General features: G+C 52.5%; 2 protein-coding genes and 1 long non-coding RNA gene across 3 annotated transcripts in view; 2 read left to right on the top strand and 1 right to left on the bottom strand.

Annotated features, from left to right (window-relative positions):
* The first annotated feature begins 4840 nt into the window (after positions 1-4840).
* Positions 4841-10139, top strand: CYREN (cell cycle regulator of NHEJ). Its single transcript, XM_070369046.1, is given in 5 exon segments — positions 4841-5093; positions 6462-6613; positions 6615-6719; positions 7884-7959; positions 9113-10139. Coding segments are annotated over 4 exon segments (459 nt in total). The 5' UTR covers positions 4841-5093; positions 6462-6587; the 3' UTR covers positions 9365-10139.
* Positions 10027-11465, bottom strand: TMEM140 (transmembrane protein 140). The gene has a single exon (XM_005906928.3). The coding sequence runs from the start codon at positions 11463-11465 to the stop codon at positions 10899-10901; it is 567 nt and encodes a 188-aa protein (XP_005906990.1). The 3' UTR covers positions 10027-10898.
* Positions 11466-15583: 4118 nt separating this feature from the next.
* The window catches only part of LOC138987589 (uncharacterized), an 86650-nt gene continuing 83929 nt past the window's right edge, over positions 15584-18304 (top strand). Inside the window, exon 1 of the long non-coding RNA XR_011463935.1 lies at positions 15584-15832. This is a non-coding gene — a long non-coding RNA (uncharacterized lncRNA). The remainder of the gene's footprint in view (positions 15833-18304) is intronic.

Here is an 18304-nt window from a genome sequence, read left to right as displayed (position 1 = left end):
CCCATTTCCACCTGGTAATCCTCCTTCAAATGAATAAACCCAAGACTTTTCCACCTATAATTTTCCCTATCTTCTGCATTGAAGCAGCAACCTTATTTCTCTCCCCCAGGGATTCTGTGGGACATTTAAAAAGTGGTCATGAGTTTCATTTGCATGAGAGAATTCATGGTTTAAACTTTTCCTCTCTCCATCTTGAAGTTTCTGTCTTAATGCCCATTGAGGGCATGTGGGCATTTTCTCCATACATGTGGTCTCCACAGCTTGCCAAAATGTCTTTAAGGTTTGTAGAAAAACAGCACTTGAAAAGCTATCCCTTCTTTCATTTCCTTTATGCTCCATCTCCCTCTTGTTTTGAGCTCTGTTCACAGCTGATGTGACCAAGGCTCCACCAGGAGGGATGGGGCAGGGGGTTCCACATCACTTTGAAGCTGCCTAAAAACACAAAACGAAAACAATAGCCTCGGACCTTTTGAAATTAGCAAGTACAATGCGTGCTGCGAGCCACCCTGCCCCTCCTGGCCTGTCTCTCTCCGACCCCCACCCCATCCTGAGTGCCTGTCAGCGTGCCTTCTTCCTGGGGTTCCTCCCTGTCCCTCCAACCCCTCCCCCCAAGGTGACGTCTCATCCTCCAATAAAGCATGTCGAAACTTAAATTACCTCTCCTTCACGATACCAGCTTGGCACCTACCCGGGAACCACAGGGAGGTCCCTCCCCCGGTGCGAGCAAGGCCAACCAGATGAAAACCATCAAGCCAGTCCAGCCCCGGTGCCCCGACCCCGCACACCCAGCACAGCTGTGGCCCGGCTCTGGGCTGCGCTGTGTGAGAACAGTGAGGTGCGTTTTCCTTGTTATCCTCAGGACCTGCCTGCGCTTGCCTGCTCCTGCTCCAAGACCTCAGGCCCCCTGAGCTCAGCATTCAGACGGCTTCAGGAGCTGACTCCCACCCATTCAGATTCCTCCACTTGGGTTTCTGGTCCCTGCTCGGGCCTTCGCACAGAAAGGTTTTTATGCAGATGGGCCGCCTACATTTTTCAGCTGGCTAAGGGAAGAGGTTTTTAAGGAGAGAAAGGTAGAGGAAGAGGTTCTCATGGTAGTAAGTGTTCCCCATTCCTTTACTCACAAAATGATGCGTCTCTGCTGATTAGACTTGGGCTTGTCTTGGCTCACAACTTGTGGGAGCGGAGGTCAGTGAGGTCACTAGAGGTGAGTGATGTTGGAAACTTTGGGAACCAGAAGAAAAGCAGGTCCTGCCTCATGAAGAGGCTGGAGGCAGAGCCCAGGTTCAACCCACAGCTAAACGACTCCAGTGCCCAGCAGGTTGTTTTTGTGATTTGAAATCCTTCATTTATCTCCTTAATCCTTGACTGACTGAAAGTTTCCTGGACCAGCCTACCTACCTAGGATTGAGGACTAGTTATGAGGTGAAAGTGCTTTGGAGAAACCAAAGTCACCACACAGTTAGAAGAAAGATCTGGCTCTGATTTTCCAAGCTCTGGATCACACTCCCCTATCCTGTGCCTCTAGTATATGGAAAGTAATTATTCTATTATTACATGATTTGTTGTAAGTCACACTTCAAATGGGTGTCTTGATAATTTCACATTTGGGGGGTAGATGATTCTGATCATCCTTTTGCCTCAAAAACACAAATGTTTGTGTTTTTAGTCATGTCTGCCACTTGGGGTCTTTTTTTGCCTGCCTTTTCAAGCTATTTCAAGCTGTATGATTTTATGTAAAACTAGATGCTAACTCCACATGTGAACCGCAGCACTCGGCATCAAGTTGAAAGCAAAGTGAAGACACCTGGGCAACTTTATGGAGCAGCCCTGTTCTCAGAGGGAACACCTCAGTCACCAATTTGAATATTAATTATTAGTAATTCCTACTTTCTAAATAAAAAATGTAAACAATGTTTTTAATTTCTCTTCCTGCACCCAAGGGACTCACCTTGCCACCACTCGCCCTACCTGGGGGTACATGCCTCCAGCAGGGAGCCTTGAACTTGGTTTCTCTGGGACTTCTCCTCTTCCCCCTCTGCCCTTCCCCATCAGAGCTTTCCAAAATGAAACTACCCCTCTCCCCTCTCCTTAATTTCTGGTTGGAAGGAGGGGCCTGGGAATTGCCCCTTTAACAAAGTCCAACCAGCAAGCCACAGGACCGGAAAAGGTCAGTTTTCATTCCAATCCCAAAGAAAGGCAATGCCAAAGAATGTTCAAACTACCACACAATTGCACTTATCTCATATGCTAGCAAAGTAATACTCAAAATTCTCCAAGCCAGGCTTCAACACTACATGAACCGAGAACTTCCAGATGTTAAAACTGGATTTAGAAAAGGCAGAGGAACCAGAGATCAAATTGCCAACATTCGTTGGACCATCAAAAAAGCAAGACAGTTCCAGAAAAACATCTGCTTTATTGATTATGCCAAAGCCTTTGTGTAGATCACAACAAACTGGAAAATTCTGAAAGAGATGGGAATACCAGACCACCTTACCTGCCATCTGTATGCAGGTCAATAAACAAGTTAGAACTGAACATGGAACAACAGACTGGTTCCAAATCGGGAAAGGAGTACATCAAGGCTATATATTGTCACCTTGCTTATTTAACTTAATTGCAGAGTATATCATGAGAAATGCCGGGCTGGATGAAGCACAAGCAGGGATCAAGATTGCCAGGAGAAATATCAATAACCTCAGATATGCAGATGACACCACCCTTATGGCAGAAAGCAAAGAAGAACTAAAAAGCCTCTTGATGAAAGTGAAAGATGACTGAAAAAGTTGGCTTAAGACTCAACATTCAGAAAAGTAAGATCATGGCATCTTGTCCCATCACTTCATGTCAAATAGATAGGGAAACAATGATAGACTTTATTTTTTGGGCTCCAAAATCACTGCAGATGGTGACTGCAGCCATGAAATTTTCATTCGCTCCTTGGAAGAAAAGCTATGGCAAACCTAGACAGCATATTAAAAAGCAGAGACATGACTTTGCCAACAAAGTCCAAGTCCAAGCTATGGTTTTTCTAGTAGTCACGTATGGATGTGAGAGTTAGACTATAAAGAAAGCTGAGTGCCGAAGAATTGATGCTTTTGAACTGTGGTGCTGGAGAAGACTCTTGAGAGTCCCTTGGACTGCAAGGAGATCCAACCAGTCCATCGTAAAGGAAATCAGTCCTGAATATTCATTGAAAGGACTGATACTGAAGCTGAAACTCCAATGCTTTGGCCACCTGATGAGAAGAACTGACTGATTTGAAAAGACCCTGGTGCTGGGAAAGATTGAAGGCGGGAGGAGATGGGCACGACAGAGGATGAGATGGTTGGATGGCATCACCGACTCAATGGCCATGAGTTTGAGTAAACTCTAGGAGTTGGTGCGGGCAGGGTGGCCTGGTGTGCTTCAGTCCATGGGGTCACAAAGAGTCAGACACAACTGAACTACTGAGCTGAACCAGCAAGCCTCAAATGGAGCCACATTTGGTAACTGTTAAAAAAAAAATACTGTTAAAATTATTCACGACCCTTGTTAACAAACAGTAAGGAAACTATTAGAGGGTCTACTAGGTAGGGTTTTGCTGTGGGGGAGAGGTTGAACTCAACTCCCAGTACAAGGGAAGTGGCTGGGTGGGGGGTTCAGTGGGTGGATAATCACTAAGAGGAAACACCAGGGTGAAGTGGGCTTCTGGCTACATCAACCTAATAAGATTATTGCTGGGTTAGTTCAGTCACTCAGTCGCGTCCGACTCTTTTCGACCCCATGAATCGCAGCACGCCAGGCCTCCCTGTCCATCACCAACTCCTGGAGTTCACCCAAACTCACGTGCATCGGGTCAGTGATGCCATCCAGCCATCTCATCCTCTGTCATCCCCTTCTCCTCCTGCCCCCAATCGCTCCCAGCATCAGGGTCTTTTCCAATGAGTCAACTCTTTGCATGAGGTGGCCAAAGTATTGGAGTTTCAGCCTCAGCATCAGTCCTTCCAATGAACACCCAGGACTGGTCTCCTTTAGGATGGATTGGTTGGATCTCCTTGCAATTCAAGGGACTCTCAAGAGTCTTCTCCAGCACCACAGTTCAAAAGCATCAATTCTTCGGCACTCAGCTTTCTTTATAGTCCAACTCTTACATCCATACATGACCACTGGAAAAACCATAGCCTTGACTAGACGGACCTTTGTTGGCCAAGTAATATCTCTGCTTTTTAATATGCTATCTAGGTTGGTCATAACTCTCCTTCCAAGGAGTAAGTGTCTTTTAATTTCATGGCTGCAGTCACCATCTACAGTGATTTTGGAGCCCCCCCAAAATAAAGTCTGACACTGCTTCCACTGTTTCCCCATCTACTTCCCATGAAGTGATGGGACCAGATGCCATGATCTTCGTTTTCTGAATGTTGAGCTTTAAGCCAACTTTTTCACTCTCCACTTTCACTTTCATCAAGAGGCTTTTGAGTTCCTCTTCACTTTCTGCCATAAGGGTGGTGTCATCTGCATATCTGAGGTTATTGATATTTCTCCCAGCAATCTTGATTCCAGCTTGTGCTTCCTCCAGCCCAGCGTTTCTCATGATGTACTCTGCATAAGCGGCCGGGTCATCAAACATGACCTGGGGGAATGGCGGTGGATGAGAATCAGGTGTGGAGGGTGGGCGGACTCCAGCTAATCCAGTATTAGCAGTATTCTCGGTAAAAATGGACAATGTGGAGATGCACGCGGAAGTCCAAAAGGCAGGGCCTTGTTGTGAAGGGTTCAGATCCCCCTCTGAATTTGGTCAAGGAGAGACTTGGTCAGGACTCGGGTCAGCGGAGGCCAGAGTGCTCCCGCACACCTTACCAGGCGAGTCCTGCTCCAACGACGAGGGCGCAGACCACGCGGCCCGCCGGCAGGGGGCGCGCCGGGTCCTCCACGCCAGCGGGCGGCCGGGAGCCGGAAGTGCGGGATCGTAGGGGAGCTGGGGCCGGGCCGCGGGGCTCCCCGCTCCCTACCACCGTCCGGATCCGCCTCCCGGGGCCTCCCCGGAAGCCAGGGAGGGCGCGCGGGCCCCGAGGTAGGAAGCCCGGCCGGAGGAGTACCGGGAACGCGGGCGGGTGGGTCGCGCGTCGCCCCTCGCCCTCCTCTGGCGGGCCGGCCCCGCTCACATCGCGCCCGTAGCGGCGCGGGGTCCCCGAGAGCAGGGAGGCCGAGAACTGGGGGCTCCGGGCGGGTCGCTGCGCCCGCGGGGCCGCCCCAGGCCCTCACCCACCCCCCCACCCCCGGCCGGCGGGGCCGAGGGCCAGGGCCTGGAGGGCCCAGGTGCCAGTCCTGAGCGGCCTTTTCAAACTTTTTTGTTGTGACTTTGTGCGAATTGCTAAATGTCAGTTCTTCGTCTGTAAAATGGGTTTCAGAATACCCATCTCATGGTGAAATCAGTATATTCACTGAGCACCACAGCTGTGTTTGTGCGGGGTGGTTAGCGTTGCTCATTAGATGTGGCAAAGATTGAGGGCAGGAAGAGAAGGGGACACAGAGGATGAGATGGTTGGATGGCATCACCGACTCAATGGACATGAGTTTGAGCAAACTCCGGGAGTTGGTGATGGACAGGGAAGCTTGGCTGCTGTAGTCCATGGGGTCACAAAGAGTCGGACCACACTGAGCGACTGAACAACAACATTAGATGTGGGAATGACTATTACTGCCTCTTGAATTTTCACAGAACGTGCGCGCTGAGCTGTTTTCAGGGTTAACTGCTCACTGGCGGGTAGAGATGTGCACCCTTTGAGTCACAGGTCGGGGCTGAGTTTCAGGAGGAGGGGCAGGGCCGGAATCCAGCCGGGGGGGGGTGGGTGGGGAGAGGCCAGGTTAGATGAGAACTGGCCCCCGACCCCCAAAGCCCTCGCGTCTGGATTCTGCACATTCAGGCACAGTGATATCTGACCCCCCCACCCCCACCCTCCGCGACTGCTGGCTGAAATCTGACCGGACAGAAGTATCTTTGGATTTAAGGGAGTGGGTGTTGGCCAGTGAAACCTCACTGTGAATCAAAATGGCCTTGGGGTTTCTTATAACCACTCCTAGATAGAGGGAAGGAGAAATCTGTGATGGGAGGAGGGGAGGAAGAGAGCATTGAGAGATGTTTTAAGGGTAGGATTGTCTGGGCACCCTGGGGACAGTGAGCATCTCCGGTGGAGAGGAGGAGGGGCACCTTCCTTCCTCCTGTGTTGAGGGGCTCAGTGCAGAGGCTCCTGGGAGCATGGGGCCCCACTGCTGGTGGGGGCCCTGGGCCCTGAGTGGAGGGCTGCTTCTCCATGACCCCCATCGCCTGCCCACTCCACACCTCCCTCTTCATGCCCTGTGAATGATCCATCTGAGTCTCCTTGGCCCTGCTCACCTCTGGCCTGCCCTAACCAGTCACTGTGGCTGATGCCTCAGAATATTCTTATTTATTAGAATTCACTGGACTTTGTTCTTTGTAGGAATTAAAGCTGGATTGTTGATGACGAACGGACCTACAGTTCCTGGTGTGTGATGAGAGAGTGGGATTTGCTGTCCTGAAGTCACTAAGCTTGGACCCTGGTTCCTCTTCATGGGAGACTAAAGAGATGGAAGACTTAAAGTCTGAGAATAAAAAGGGTGCTGCCCACATGGATGACAGCCCAGGTGGCTGAAAAGAGGGCACCACAGGTGAAGACCCCCAAGAGGACACCAGCCACGGTGCCAGCGGCTGCAGCCAGGTGGGGCAGCTTCTGTCCTGGGGGATTAGGACGGGGGAGGGATTGAAGGCCTCACAGTTGCTGGGGCCCAGTCATCCAGTGTTGGTGGAACAGTGAGGGGGGTGTTTCAGTCCACAGGCGTCTCATCCGCTCTCAGGGGGTGTGCAGGCTGCAGGTGGCTGTGCCCTGCTAGGCTGGCACTGGCTTCTGCCTCTGTCAGTGAGTCTCCACCCTCTGGCCCTCATGCATCAGCTCCCAGATGGTGGCTCCAGCTCTTGAGTTAAACACACACCAGCTAAGCTCTCAGACAGCAACTGTCCAAATTGTCAGTATCTTCATTTGCCACAGAAATTATGACCATCCAATGAGGGGGTAGGTGGACTAGTGATCCCATCTTCCTGCGGATATATCTTCAGGGACAGGCAGACAAGCTGCAGGTTGCCGGACCGGCTGGAAATCAGAGACTAGGGGCGTGGGGGGGAGGTTGGTTGAATGGTGATATTGGTGGGGGTCTCCAGGCTGTCAGGGAGGGGGTACCTCTGTCCTCTCCTGGCCGTAGTCTCAGGTGCTTACTGTCCCTCTCTCTTTCCTTTCTAAGTTTTCTTCATTGACCAGCCTTGCTTTCTGATCTTTGCTGTGCTGTGCTTAGTCGCTCAGTCGTGTCCAGCTCATTGCCAACCTGTGGACTGTAGCCAGGCTCCTCTGTCCATGGGGATTCTCCAGGCAAGAATACTGGAGTGGGTTACCATGCCTTCCTCCGGGGGATCTTCCCGACCCAGGGATTGAACCCAGGTCTCCTGCATTGTGAGAGGTTTCTTTACCACTGAGCCACCAGGGAAAGCCCTCCTTTATTGTATTCACTCATGGGGGTGAGGGGTGGCATTCAGACATGCCTTGGCTTGTTGGACCTTCTTGCATCGTGAGCGCTGCGCGTGCGCGTGTGTGTCTCAGGAGCCAGCCATCTCATCCTATTTCTTAGTGGAGTTGATGGATGGTGGGAAACCCCACGGTTGCCCCAAGAACCCCTGTGCCAGTCACTATTTCCAAGGATGCAGAAGCCACAGCAGTGCCCTGGGGAAGCTACTGCTCTCAGCCCTGGCAGACAGGCCCCAGGATGCGACTCTGGGTCTCATTCTTTCCTGCTGGTGATTCGTGCCTGTCTCTAACTTCATGCTCTTCTCTCAGATTTCCTGCCATGAGGACTGTGTACTGCATGAATGAAGCCGAAGTCGTCGATGTTGCTCTGGGGATCCTCATTGAGGTACAGTCAACTGTCTTTTATTTTTGTAAATTTTATTTATGTATATATTTTGGCCGTGCCGGGTCTTCGCTGCTACTCGGGGATCGGGGGCTGCTCTCTGGTTGCGGTGAGAGAGTTTCTCATTGCGGTGGTTTCTCTTGTTGTGGAGCATGGGCCCCACATGGGCTCCCATGGGCTTCTGTAGCAGGCACAGCACGGGCTCAGGAGTTGTGGTTCCTGGGCCCAGTGATTGTAGCGTGTGGGCCCTGGATCGTACAGGCTTCTGTAGTCGTGGCACATGGGCTGAGTTGCCCCGAGGCTTGTGGGGTCTTCCCGGACCAGGGATTAAACCCGTATCTCCTGCATTGACAGGTGGACTTCTCACCACTGACCCACCAGGGAAGCCCAGCTGTGTCCTTTCTGATGACTGGAGACTCCTGGCGGGAGTTTGTGCTAATAAAAGAGGCACTCTGCCTGTTAGCAGCCGGGCCCGCTCCAGGGGAGGGGTGCACCCGCCGGGCCCTTGGGGCTGGAGACCTGGGAGGCCGTGGCCGTGTGAGGGAGGGTGGCCCTCCCTGTCTGGGCGGCTCTCTGCTGGTGGTGGGTGGAGGGGCGGGCAGGAGTCGTGAACCACTCGTGTTCTCTGAGGGTCTCCTTCGGGCGAGGTGACTTCTGAGCGTTGTCCTTAGCACCTCACCCCTGAAGCCCTGGCTTCCAGAAGCGGCTAACGGTTGTCCCACCTTCGAGTGGTGTAGCCCCTGAGAGTTGCTCAGGGCCTTTTATATATTCCTGTCTCATTTAACGCTTGCAATAACCTGCCGGTCGATACTACTGCTAGTCCCAGTGAGTGAGGCCCACACTCAGGGTTCGCGTCCTGCGCTCCTTCCGTTCTGTCAGCCTGCCCTTCCGTGTCCGTTGGGTCCACTTGTCGTCCCTGCGCCGCTGTTCCTGGGGCCCCTGCCCGCCGCTCGCCCTGCTGGTCCTGATTTCTGCACCGCCCGAGAAGGGGGGCAAGGAGGGGCAGAGTCTGGTGAAGGGAGGGGGCCATCTGTGATTCGGGAGCTGGGCCCGGCTCCCCAGCGCTGGCTTTACAGATGCTACTGGCTACGTTCTGTGTCCTTGCATGTTAGGGAAGTAAAACCCATCTGTTTTGCCTGCCGTTTCTTCTGCTCAGGAGGACCGAAAACAGGAAAAGCCGTTGGAGCCGCCACCTCTGGCAGGCGCTGATAAGCCAGAGCGCTCCCCGGCCAGCCCAGCGCCACCGTCCCCAAGTCCCCGCTGGAGCCGAAGCGAGGACAGTGAGGAAGAGGACCGTGGGGCAGACGGCCCTGCCCCGGGGCCTGCGGGTTCTGACACGGCCTGCAGCAGAAGCCTCGAGGAAGACCAGGATGAGCTAAAATACGTCAGGGAGATCTTTTTCAGCTAAGGGACACACTTCCAGGACTTGCTGCTCAGAGCGGCTGAAGGAAGCTGGGCTTCCCCTCTTAGCCCGAGCGCTGCCCTCAGACAGCTGTGCTGTGACAGCTTCTGCTCCCAGCGTCAAGCCTCCCTGGGCTGGGTGGGTTCACCGGGGGACGTGAGGAATCAAAATGAGCTCCCCCCCAAATTCCTGCTCTCTGCTCTCCCTTCTCAGGGGCCTGGGAGCTCGACATTGTCTTATTCAGGTACCTGGTTCCAGGGAAATGAGATCATGGGGGTCAAACTTACTGGAAATGGAGAGTCCACTTAATACTTTTCCAGGAAAAACAAGCATGGCTGCTAAGTACACTGCAGTTCCTAGGTTTGGCCACCTTAAGGAAGAAGCCTATTTTTAAAATCACTTCTGTCACGTGTCAGTCGGTCAGTGAGCCCTTGTTGGTCCAACCCTGAACTAGACACCTTCCCCCAGGGCTGGGCTCCCGCCTGAGAGCCTGCCTGTGGTTCCATTTACAGATTGGGAGGTCTCCCGACCAACCGACAGCCCTCCTCCCCTGGCCTGCCACCTTCTGCACCTTTCTAGGCCTTGGCCTTGGTCCCTGGGCAGTTAGAAAGTAAGAATGGGATAGGAGCCCCAAAGAGACACAAAGGACAAGACCTCACACTGGAGTCCGTGTTTCTGCCTCTATTCAGCGTGGCTTTGCACGGGCATGGGATGAGGCGATCACGTGCTGTACAGATTGTCAGTGTAACAGATGCTGAAGAATACACAAAGTGCCCCCGTGCGTGAGTGGTGCTCGTATCCTTTCCGGCGCAGGGTGAGAGGGGAGGGGATGCGGTGTTTACATGGACGTGGGCCGGCTCAGGCCGTTCATCGTCCTCTTCTGACCAAGGACCTGGCGTCCTGGGCTCCTGAACGTCCGTGTCGCATGCTGGGAGCGGACTGCTCGTGCGCAGTGGTTAGACCCTTGTTCTGTCTGTCTGCAGGTCCACGAGCCTTTTCAGTGGAACATTCAAAACCGCCAGGCTCTTCTCTGTGCCTTTCTGTCCTGTGAATCTCTCAGATCACTCCTTGGCCTTTGGGAGCATTGTCTCGAATGGAGATGGGGCGCTTGCTAGGCTGGGTTCCCGGGGACACCGAGGTGTTCCTTCATAAACTGTCACCCGGTTCCCATCTGGCATTTGGCAGCTTGTCCTGGAAATCTGGCCCCAGTGACAGGAAGCCTTATCTCCCCATTGTTCTGAGGATCAAGTCAGAATGGCTTGCTCAGGTCAGTTAACTAAAGCAGGAATTCTTGCAACAATGAGCTACTTGGTTCTCGGGTGTTCTTAGAAGTCCCAAAGGACAGACCACCCTATCCTAAAAAGTCTTGTCCTCCTTGACATTGGGCACCCACCCCCTCCGCAGTGGGTCCAGTCTGCTTCAGCTGGAGCTCAGTGCTGGCTGTGAAACAGAGTGGCCGAGAAGACACACCGGCCTGTGCGTTCTCTGGCAGCCTTCTCTGAGCACAGTTCAAAGCGAACCCTTGCGATCACATAAGCCTTTAGACGGAGCTAGTAGCTCCCCAGCTCCTGTCCTTTGCCCTCTGAGGGAACACAGCTGTGGCCACAAGCAAGAGGATGAGCAAGGTCTGGGCAGCGCCCAGAGCTAGAGACCCAGGTCCCAGGAGGGAGAGCTGGAGCCACTTCCAGGTGTAGGTGAGGAAGAGGCCCAGACCGCTGGCCAGCAGCACGGAGGACGTGGCCAGGAAGCCCACAGCCAGCTGCCACTCCCCCTCATTGTTATTGCACCAGGCCAGGAGGAGAGGCAGGGGGACGAAGAGGGTGAGGACCAGGGCCCCGTAGACGCCGAGCCTGGCCAGGGCCAGGCCCACCCGAGGCACGCCCAGGGCCTCCAGTTCTGGGAACTGGTAGCACTGCAGGGCGCCGGTGCCCTCGTGCCAGAGACAGAAGTTGTAGAAGCCAACCCTGAGGTTGGGCAGGTCCACAAGGTTGCCGGCCTTCCAGAGGAGAGCAAAGAAGAGCAGGCAGATGGTCGTGATCGTGAGGGTCATTGTGACGAGGAACAGCAGCTGGCTCCGCCGCTTTGACTTCAGGACAGTCATCTTCATGCCCTTCGCAGGGCGTCTCCTGGGTTCCTGTAGGGGAGGTCACACAGTGAATGTCCAGCTCGCCCTGCCTCCCTCCCAGTTTCTTCTCAAACTCCTGTTCTGGAAGTCTACAGAAACTTGTGGCCTACTTCCTTCAAGACAAAACCAAACCCAGCCCCAGCCATGGCTGCCCATCGTGGTAGGCAGTGCAGGGAGTGGTGGCCAGCAGTGGCCCCTGGGGACTGCCCTGGCGATCAGCTTCTGGAAGCCCCCCTTGGGAGGCACAGCCCCTCCCCTTTCCCCATGCTGGCTGGAGGTCTGCCTGACCACCCCCCACTCGTCCTGCACGTGGACAGACAGAGGAAAGCCACGAGAGGGGACAGGGTGTGGACAGGCTGTAGGGAGGGTAGTGTCCGCCACGCAGGCTGCTGCCACAGGTTACTGTGGATGGCGCAGCTCATCAGCTGCAGAGATTTATTTTCTTGGTTTTGGAGGCCGGCAAGCCCCAAATCAAGGCGCTGGTGATTCAGGGTGTAGTAGGGGCCCGATTCCTGGTTCCCAGACTGTCTACCTTTTGTTGTGTCCTCGTGGGGTGGAAGGGACAAGGGAGCTCTCAAGGGCACTGATCCTATTCAAGAGGAGATAGTGTGAATCCCTGCTCTATCCCTCATCACATCCCAAAGGCCCCACTTCCAAATGCTGGGGGTTAGGCTTCAGTGAGCAAATGTGGAGGGACACAGACGTTCAGTCTGCAGTAGGCGGCTGATGAGAATAAGGATTTATCAGCAACCTCTTTGGCAGAGACAAAGATGTATCAAATACTAAAATGATGTGTTTAGTCCATGTTTTTAGAGTGGTAGGGTGAGAAGTTTTAACCAGTCCAGCCCATGGCATGGGGAAAATTGCCAACAGGAACATAGTTTGCATAGGTTTGCATATTAACAGATATTTGTAAAAGCCTGTATTAAATTTTTGATGGATGTAGGAATTTCGGGGTGTCGGATGGACTTCCAGGGCTGGAATCCAGATTTATACCACGTGCAGTGGGAAATAAGATTCCACTTGCTTCAGTGGTCCAAGAACCAGTAGGCTGGGAGTTAGGTTGCCTGTGTATAAATGCTCCGTCTTACATGTCTTATTTCAAGCCTGTTCCACTTGGGCTTGAAAAAAAGGTTATTATCAAGGTTAATGCAAAAAGATGCCTGGGGCTTCTCAGAGGAGATTGTACAGCCGCCTCACAGGGCAGCTCCCCAGGCACCCAGAGCCTTTGTTTTCGACTTCCTCTCTCTCAACTGACCTTTTGGAGCTTTTCAATAGAGAACGAAACAAAATAAAGCTGGAGCTGAGAGCCGGTGAGCAGACGTGTGGGTGGCAGTCCTGGTTTCCTTCTTCTCAGCCCTGCAGGCAGAGAGAGTTCAGTCCCAGCTACACTGTCTGGGGCGACTGAGAACTTGAACTTGGGTTCTCCAGGCAGGCCCTGCTCCCTGGGGTCTTCTGTCCGTCGCTTGGCCCCTGCCCGCCGTCCCACTTCCCGACCGCCACCCCCTCAGCTGCCGCCCCTCCTCATTCCAGTCCAGTCCAGCCGCTCAGTCGTGTCTGACTGCGGCCCCGTGGACTGCAGCACGCCAGGCCTCCCTGGCCATCACCAGCTCCCCGTTCTCTGCCTCTCTGGGTCCTGCTGGTTTTTCACCACCTTTCTCAGACTATTTCAGCCCACGCTCTGATGTAGCTGAAGGCCAGGATGTGTGTCCCCCCCCCCGCTGTAATCTTTCTGGGGAACAGTCTGTCTATTTTATCCCCCGAATGGTGCCTGATACGCAGTAGGAACTTTTTTTTTGAATGAGTGAAAATGTCACATAGCATCCTTTAGGTACCGCGCGTACTGATCTGACGTATATCTAACAGGACAGCAGAGCTTCGAGAGGTGAGGGGCTGTGCTGTGTGTCCGCTCCGCACTCAGTGCTGGGGTGTCCCCCCGTGCTTCTCGGGCTGTGGACAGAGAGCTTGGGGGCTCGGCCTAGCTTCTTTCTTCTAAACGTGTCCCAGTGAAAGGATATGGTTATTTGGTGGGAAAACCCTCGGGCACCCTTCTCTGCCTTCCTGAGAGCCTACCCCGATTTTTTGCTGGTGTTGGCCTTTAACAATCCTTGTAATCTTGTTCTCAGCACAGTGAGCTCTTTAATTCCCTTTAATGTTAAGCCTGTGCTTCCCTCAGCGGGCAGAAGGGAGACTGCTGAGTCACTGTTGCTATTTTTAAGTGAAGTCTTTCCTGTTTTTAATAAAGTAATGCATGTTGGTTGTAGAAAATCAGAAAAATGTGAAAGTATGGAGACAAGACTAAAAATTGTTGATAACGTCAAGGTTGTAGAAATAACCACCCAGCAACACATTTCCTTCTGTAATATTTTATACAGTTGGGATTGCGTAAATTTGTGTGTATCCTTTGTAAACATCACTGTAGCATGAATATTTCCCTTTGTCACTAGCAGTGCTTCCTAAACAATATTTTTAATGGCTGGGTTAGCTGTACTACCGTGCGTGGTTTACATATCCTGTTCTATGACACTGTTTTGGTGTACAGTTTATATATTCTGTTTTACAACACTGTTTGGCAGCTCTGTAAATAATGCCATGGTGACTGTCTTTGTGAATCAGTGTGTTCCTCCACCAGAAGTTTGAGAGTGCTTGTCTCATCATCTCTATTGAATTTTCTCATCTTTTCATCTTTGGTGATGAAAAATGACACAGCATTGCTATTGTTGAGTAAGGTTTAATGTTTTTCGAGTGTTTGTTGACTCTCTGGTTTTTGTTTTTTTTTTTCTGGGGGGGTGGAATGCTGTCAGTTCCTTTCTTTTTCCATCGTTTTTAGTTTTGGTTTTTGTTTGTCAGTGTACACGAGCTCTTTATAAATAACGGCTGCTAGCGTCTTGCTGTCGTAACGGCCATCATAAAGCATAAGGCTTTTGTGGCAGTGGGGCCCCTGAACCAAGACATGGATCTGGACTCAGTACAAGTATGTGGCTTCACGTTTGTCACCAGAGGAAAATACTCTCAGACTGTTCATCTGAGGCACTTCTTTTTTTGTTGTTTTGTTTTAGTTTAAGCACCTCTGAAGCTTTCACATCAATAGCTTGATGGTAGGAAGGGGCACAGACATAGGGTCCTGGTCTTCTAAATTACGTTCTTGCCACTTTCGTGTTACGAGTGAAACCTTCCTGAAGTTGTGTCTGAAGGATTAGAGCCCCGGCAGGTTGCCACCCTGCCAGTCCCTCTGGCAGCCCACGTCCTGAGTGCAGGACGCCTGGCAGAGAGCGGTGCCCGGGGAGCTTTGCCTAGCATGGGTCCATCCCTGGCCTCTCCCCTGACTGTAAGGAACACTTGAGAAGGGCTGACCGAGCAGGAAGGCCGGCTCTCGCCACCGACACTGGTTTGTTCACTTCAGATGGCCGGAGGCCCAGCGCATGCTCTCTCTAGTTGCAGAGTCAGAATGGACTTTCCAAACTGCCCATCGACCTTCTGTTACAGAGCAGGTCTGCAGCTACAATCTCCAGCTCCCAGACACTTTCTTATATGCTGGGATATCTGCCAGCGTAATCATTATGTGCCTTGTATACAAATACTGATCATGCACTTATTTATAACTTCTGATTTGTCACCAGGTCTTCCCTGGTGGCTCAGTGGTAAAGAACCCTCCTGCCAATGCAGGAGACGGGGATTTGATCCTTGGGTTGGGAAGATCCCCTGGAGGAGGAAACGGCAACCCACTTTGGTATTCTTGCCTGGAAAATTCCATGGACCGAGTAGCCTGGCAGTGACTAAAACAAAAACACTAAAAACAATTTGTCACTGCTCTAATCAGGTTTCACATATTCCATTTCCAACTGTCCCAACATGAGAGATGCCCACACAACTCCCTGTCTGCACTGACTTAGCAAAAATACCCTCACACCCCTGTAGTCACTCGTCATTCTGTTTTTTTCAATTCATTCTTCCTGCCTGAAGGTCTACTGACATTCAGTAGCAAGACTTTATATGTACAGTTGGGCCTTATTGAGTTTCTCGCCATTTGCCAGAGTTCACCACCTGTCTGTCTGTCCCAGGTGACGCGTGCTGGGGGCTCCTGCACTGTCCCTCATGTCAGGCCACCAGGGGAAATTCTCCTTCATCCATGAAGTGTTTAATAAGCCCTTCTAGGTGCCCATGGGAGAGGCCGGCAAGTGTCTACAAGGGTGCCCTTCAATCCCAGAGGGTGGGGACGAGACTGGAACGCCTGAATTCCTGGGCCGGGGAGGAACACAGTGTGCTGTGCCCGACCGGTGTCCTGGAGCCTGTTACCCGGAGAGACTCTGGAGGCCGCAGGCATCCACTTTCCTGGGACGACGTCTGCGGTAATGTGGCCTTCCTCCTGCTTCCTCAGGAACAGGGCTCCCAGGGCTGTTAGTGCCCCTGTCGCCCCTGGACGCCTTCTCCCCTTATTCCTGCTCTCCAGCCCCTCCCTCAGCTCCTGCCACTTTGGCTTCCTTGAGCATCCCCCGAAACCTTCAGACAGGCTCGGGCCTCTGTGCTGGCATGCCCCCGCCTGGAGTGTTCTTCTGTTAGCACGTGTCTGCTGCCTCCCTTGAGGTCGCTGCTCAGAGATCCTTTTCTCAGTGACGCTGTCCCTGGCTGGCATCTTGAACCTGTGACGGCTTCTCCACGGCACGCTGCTCTCCCTCGGTAGCATTTCCCACCATCTTAACATCCTAAATACTTTGTCTTCCGCCTACAGCCCTCAATAGAATGTAAACCTCATGAGAGTAAGGAATTTTATGTTATGCGAATTAGACAAAAGTCTATGGCCGTCTGTCTCTATCAAAATCTGTCTTTAACTGTTACACCCCCAGCACTCCCTGGCAGGTCTGTGAATATCCACCAAACAGCCTCTGAATGCAGCGTGCACGTCCAGCCATGGCCCACAGAGCTTCATAAATGCCTCCCTCTGATTTTTTTGACCTACTTCTCTGTCCTGGCTCTCTTCCTTCAGGTCCTTCTCTGTTTATTTTTTTTCTTCTTCCCATTTCCTAAACTTCAGTTTCCTCAAGCTCATCCCCTCTTTCTCAGACGTGTGTAAGCCTTAGTTTCAGGGCTGGACAGTGAGGCCACCTGCAAGGATGGACTGCCGTGTGACTGACGGCTGAGGCTGCGGACCAGCCGCTGCCACGGCCCTGAGAACTGCCTGGTAAGACCTGGGTGTTATCATTTGCTGCCATCAGACGCTATAGAGCTTGCCAGTTTTGTGGAACAGACGCTCAAAAGAAAAACAAGTGGGTCTTCAGATTGTTATGGGCTACAAATTCATCTCCCGGGCTTTTTCTTCTCATTAATGACTTAAGAAAGCTGTAGGGGACCATAGAGGGCAGAACTTGCTTCGAGAAGTCTTTGTGATCACTGGAAGGTGTGTCTGAGAAGGAATCTAGCTCGACCGAGGACTTAATGATTAAATACTAAACTTCACAGTCTTTTTGCGTGTCAGTCCAGTGTTAAGTTCACTGTGGGAACACATTTACTGTTATCACGTCCATGTTCCAGAGGGGAAAATGGAGGCTTCGTGAGGCTCAGTAAATTCCCCAGGCGAGGCTGGTGCAGCCTGTAGGGCAGGACTGTGAAATCAGTGTAAGAGCCTGAGCTCCGCCTCCCCAGGCCGGGCCCCCCGCACGCGTCCTCCCGTCTCACGCTTACATCTATAATGGGCAGATACCCCAGCATTTTCATCTGGCACAGCGGGGAAGCTGTGGAGCAGTGCGGCTGAGCATCGACGTTGAAGCTGTGTGTCCAGGATTCAGATCCCCGCTCTGCCATTGACTAGCTACGTGAACGTCTCTCTGCCTAGGTTTCTCATCTGGAAAACGGGTATAATAGAACGTGTTTTGTAGATGTTGTGGAAATTAAATGAAGTGATTTACGTGCAGCCTGGGGAATATTACCTAGTAAGTATTACTTAAATTATTATCATCGTGGAGAGGAAGTTGAGGCTCAGAGAAGTGAGTTCTGGGGGAGACACTGGGACTGGTGTTCACAAACAGAGTGTCCCTGGAGGGCCTGGCCTCACTGGTGTCTGGCGCCGATGGCTCTGGGATGCGGTTAGGGACGTGGCGATCAAGCGCATGGACCTTAGTGCCAGACCAGCCGGGTTCAGGCCCTGTCCCGTCACTCACAGCACATGACCTTGAGCGTTTCACAGGCTTGGCCGCGCCAATATCCCTGCCCTCAGAGCACCCACTGGCCTGTTCCTGGGGGTTGTTGTGAGACTGAAGGGAGCTAATTTGATCCGAACAAGTGGACTGCTGCCCACAAGGTGGTGGTTCAGGGGAGGAAGGGGAGACGAGAGAAGAGCCAGGAGAGGCGGAGGGTGGGGCTGCAGCGGAACGGAGAGGCAGCGAAGCCCAGGGGAGAAAACGCGAGCAGAAGAAAGTCAGAGAAACAGAGCCTGGCGGAGGAGAGGTCCGGCTTGCCAGAGGAGGCCCCGGCCCTGATGGGAGCGTGTCTGGCTGTGCACGACTGGGGACCAGTGTGTTCATGGTTTGGGTGTGGCTTCTGACAGAAGCAAACAAAAAGGGAAGAAGGAAGGGAAACATGTCATATTTCCTCCAGCAGAAATGTGAGCCCAGGTTTTTATTTCTGAAAACGAGGCCACAGAAGCGTTGCCCGAATGTTTTAAGACGGCAGCAGCACCTGGGTTTCAGAGGCTGCGTGGACAGCCGGGCCAACGGTGGCTTTTTATGGAACACCATGACGTCTGGATTTATTTAATTTTTCCATGTAAATAAAGCAGCTCGGCCAGCAGAAACATGACTACACCATGAGACTGCAGAGTGCAGCGC

The sequence above is a fragment of the Bos mutus genome, chromosome 4 (genome assembly GCF_027580195.1).
Source record: "Bos mutus isolate GX-2022 chromosome 4, NWIPB_WYAK_1.1, whole genome shotgun sequence".
NCBI classification, from domain to species: Eukaryota; Metazoa; Chordata; class Mammalia; order Artiodactyla; family Bovidae; genus Bos; species Bos mutus.
The sequence above is the reverse complement of the archived record's forward strand: the minus strand, read 5'-3'. Positions and strand labels throughout refer to the sequence as shown.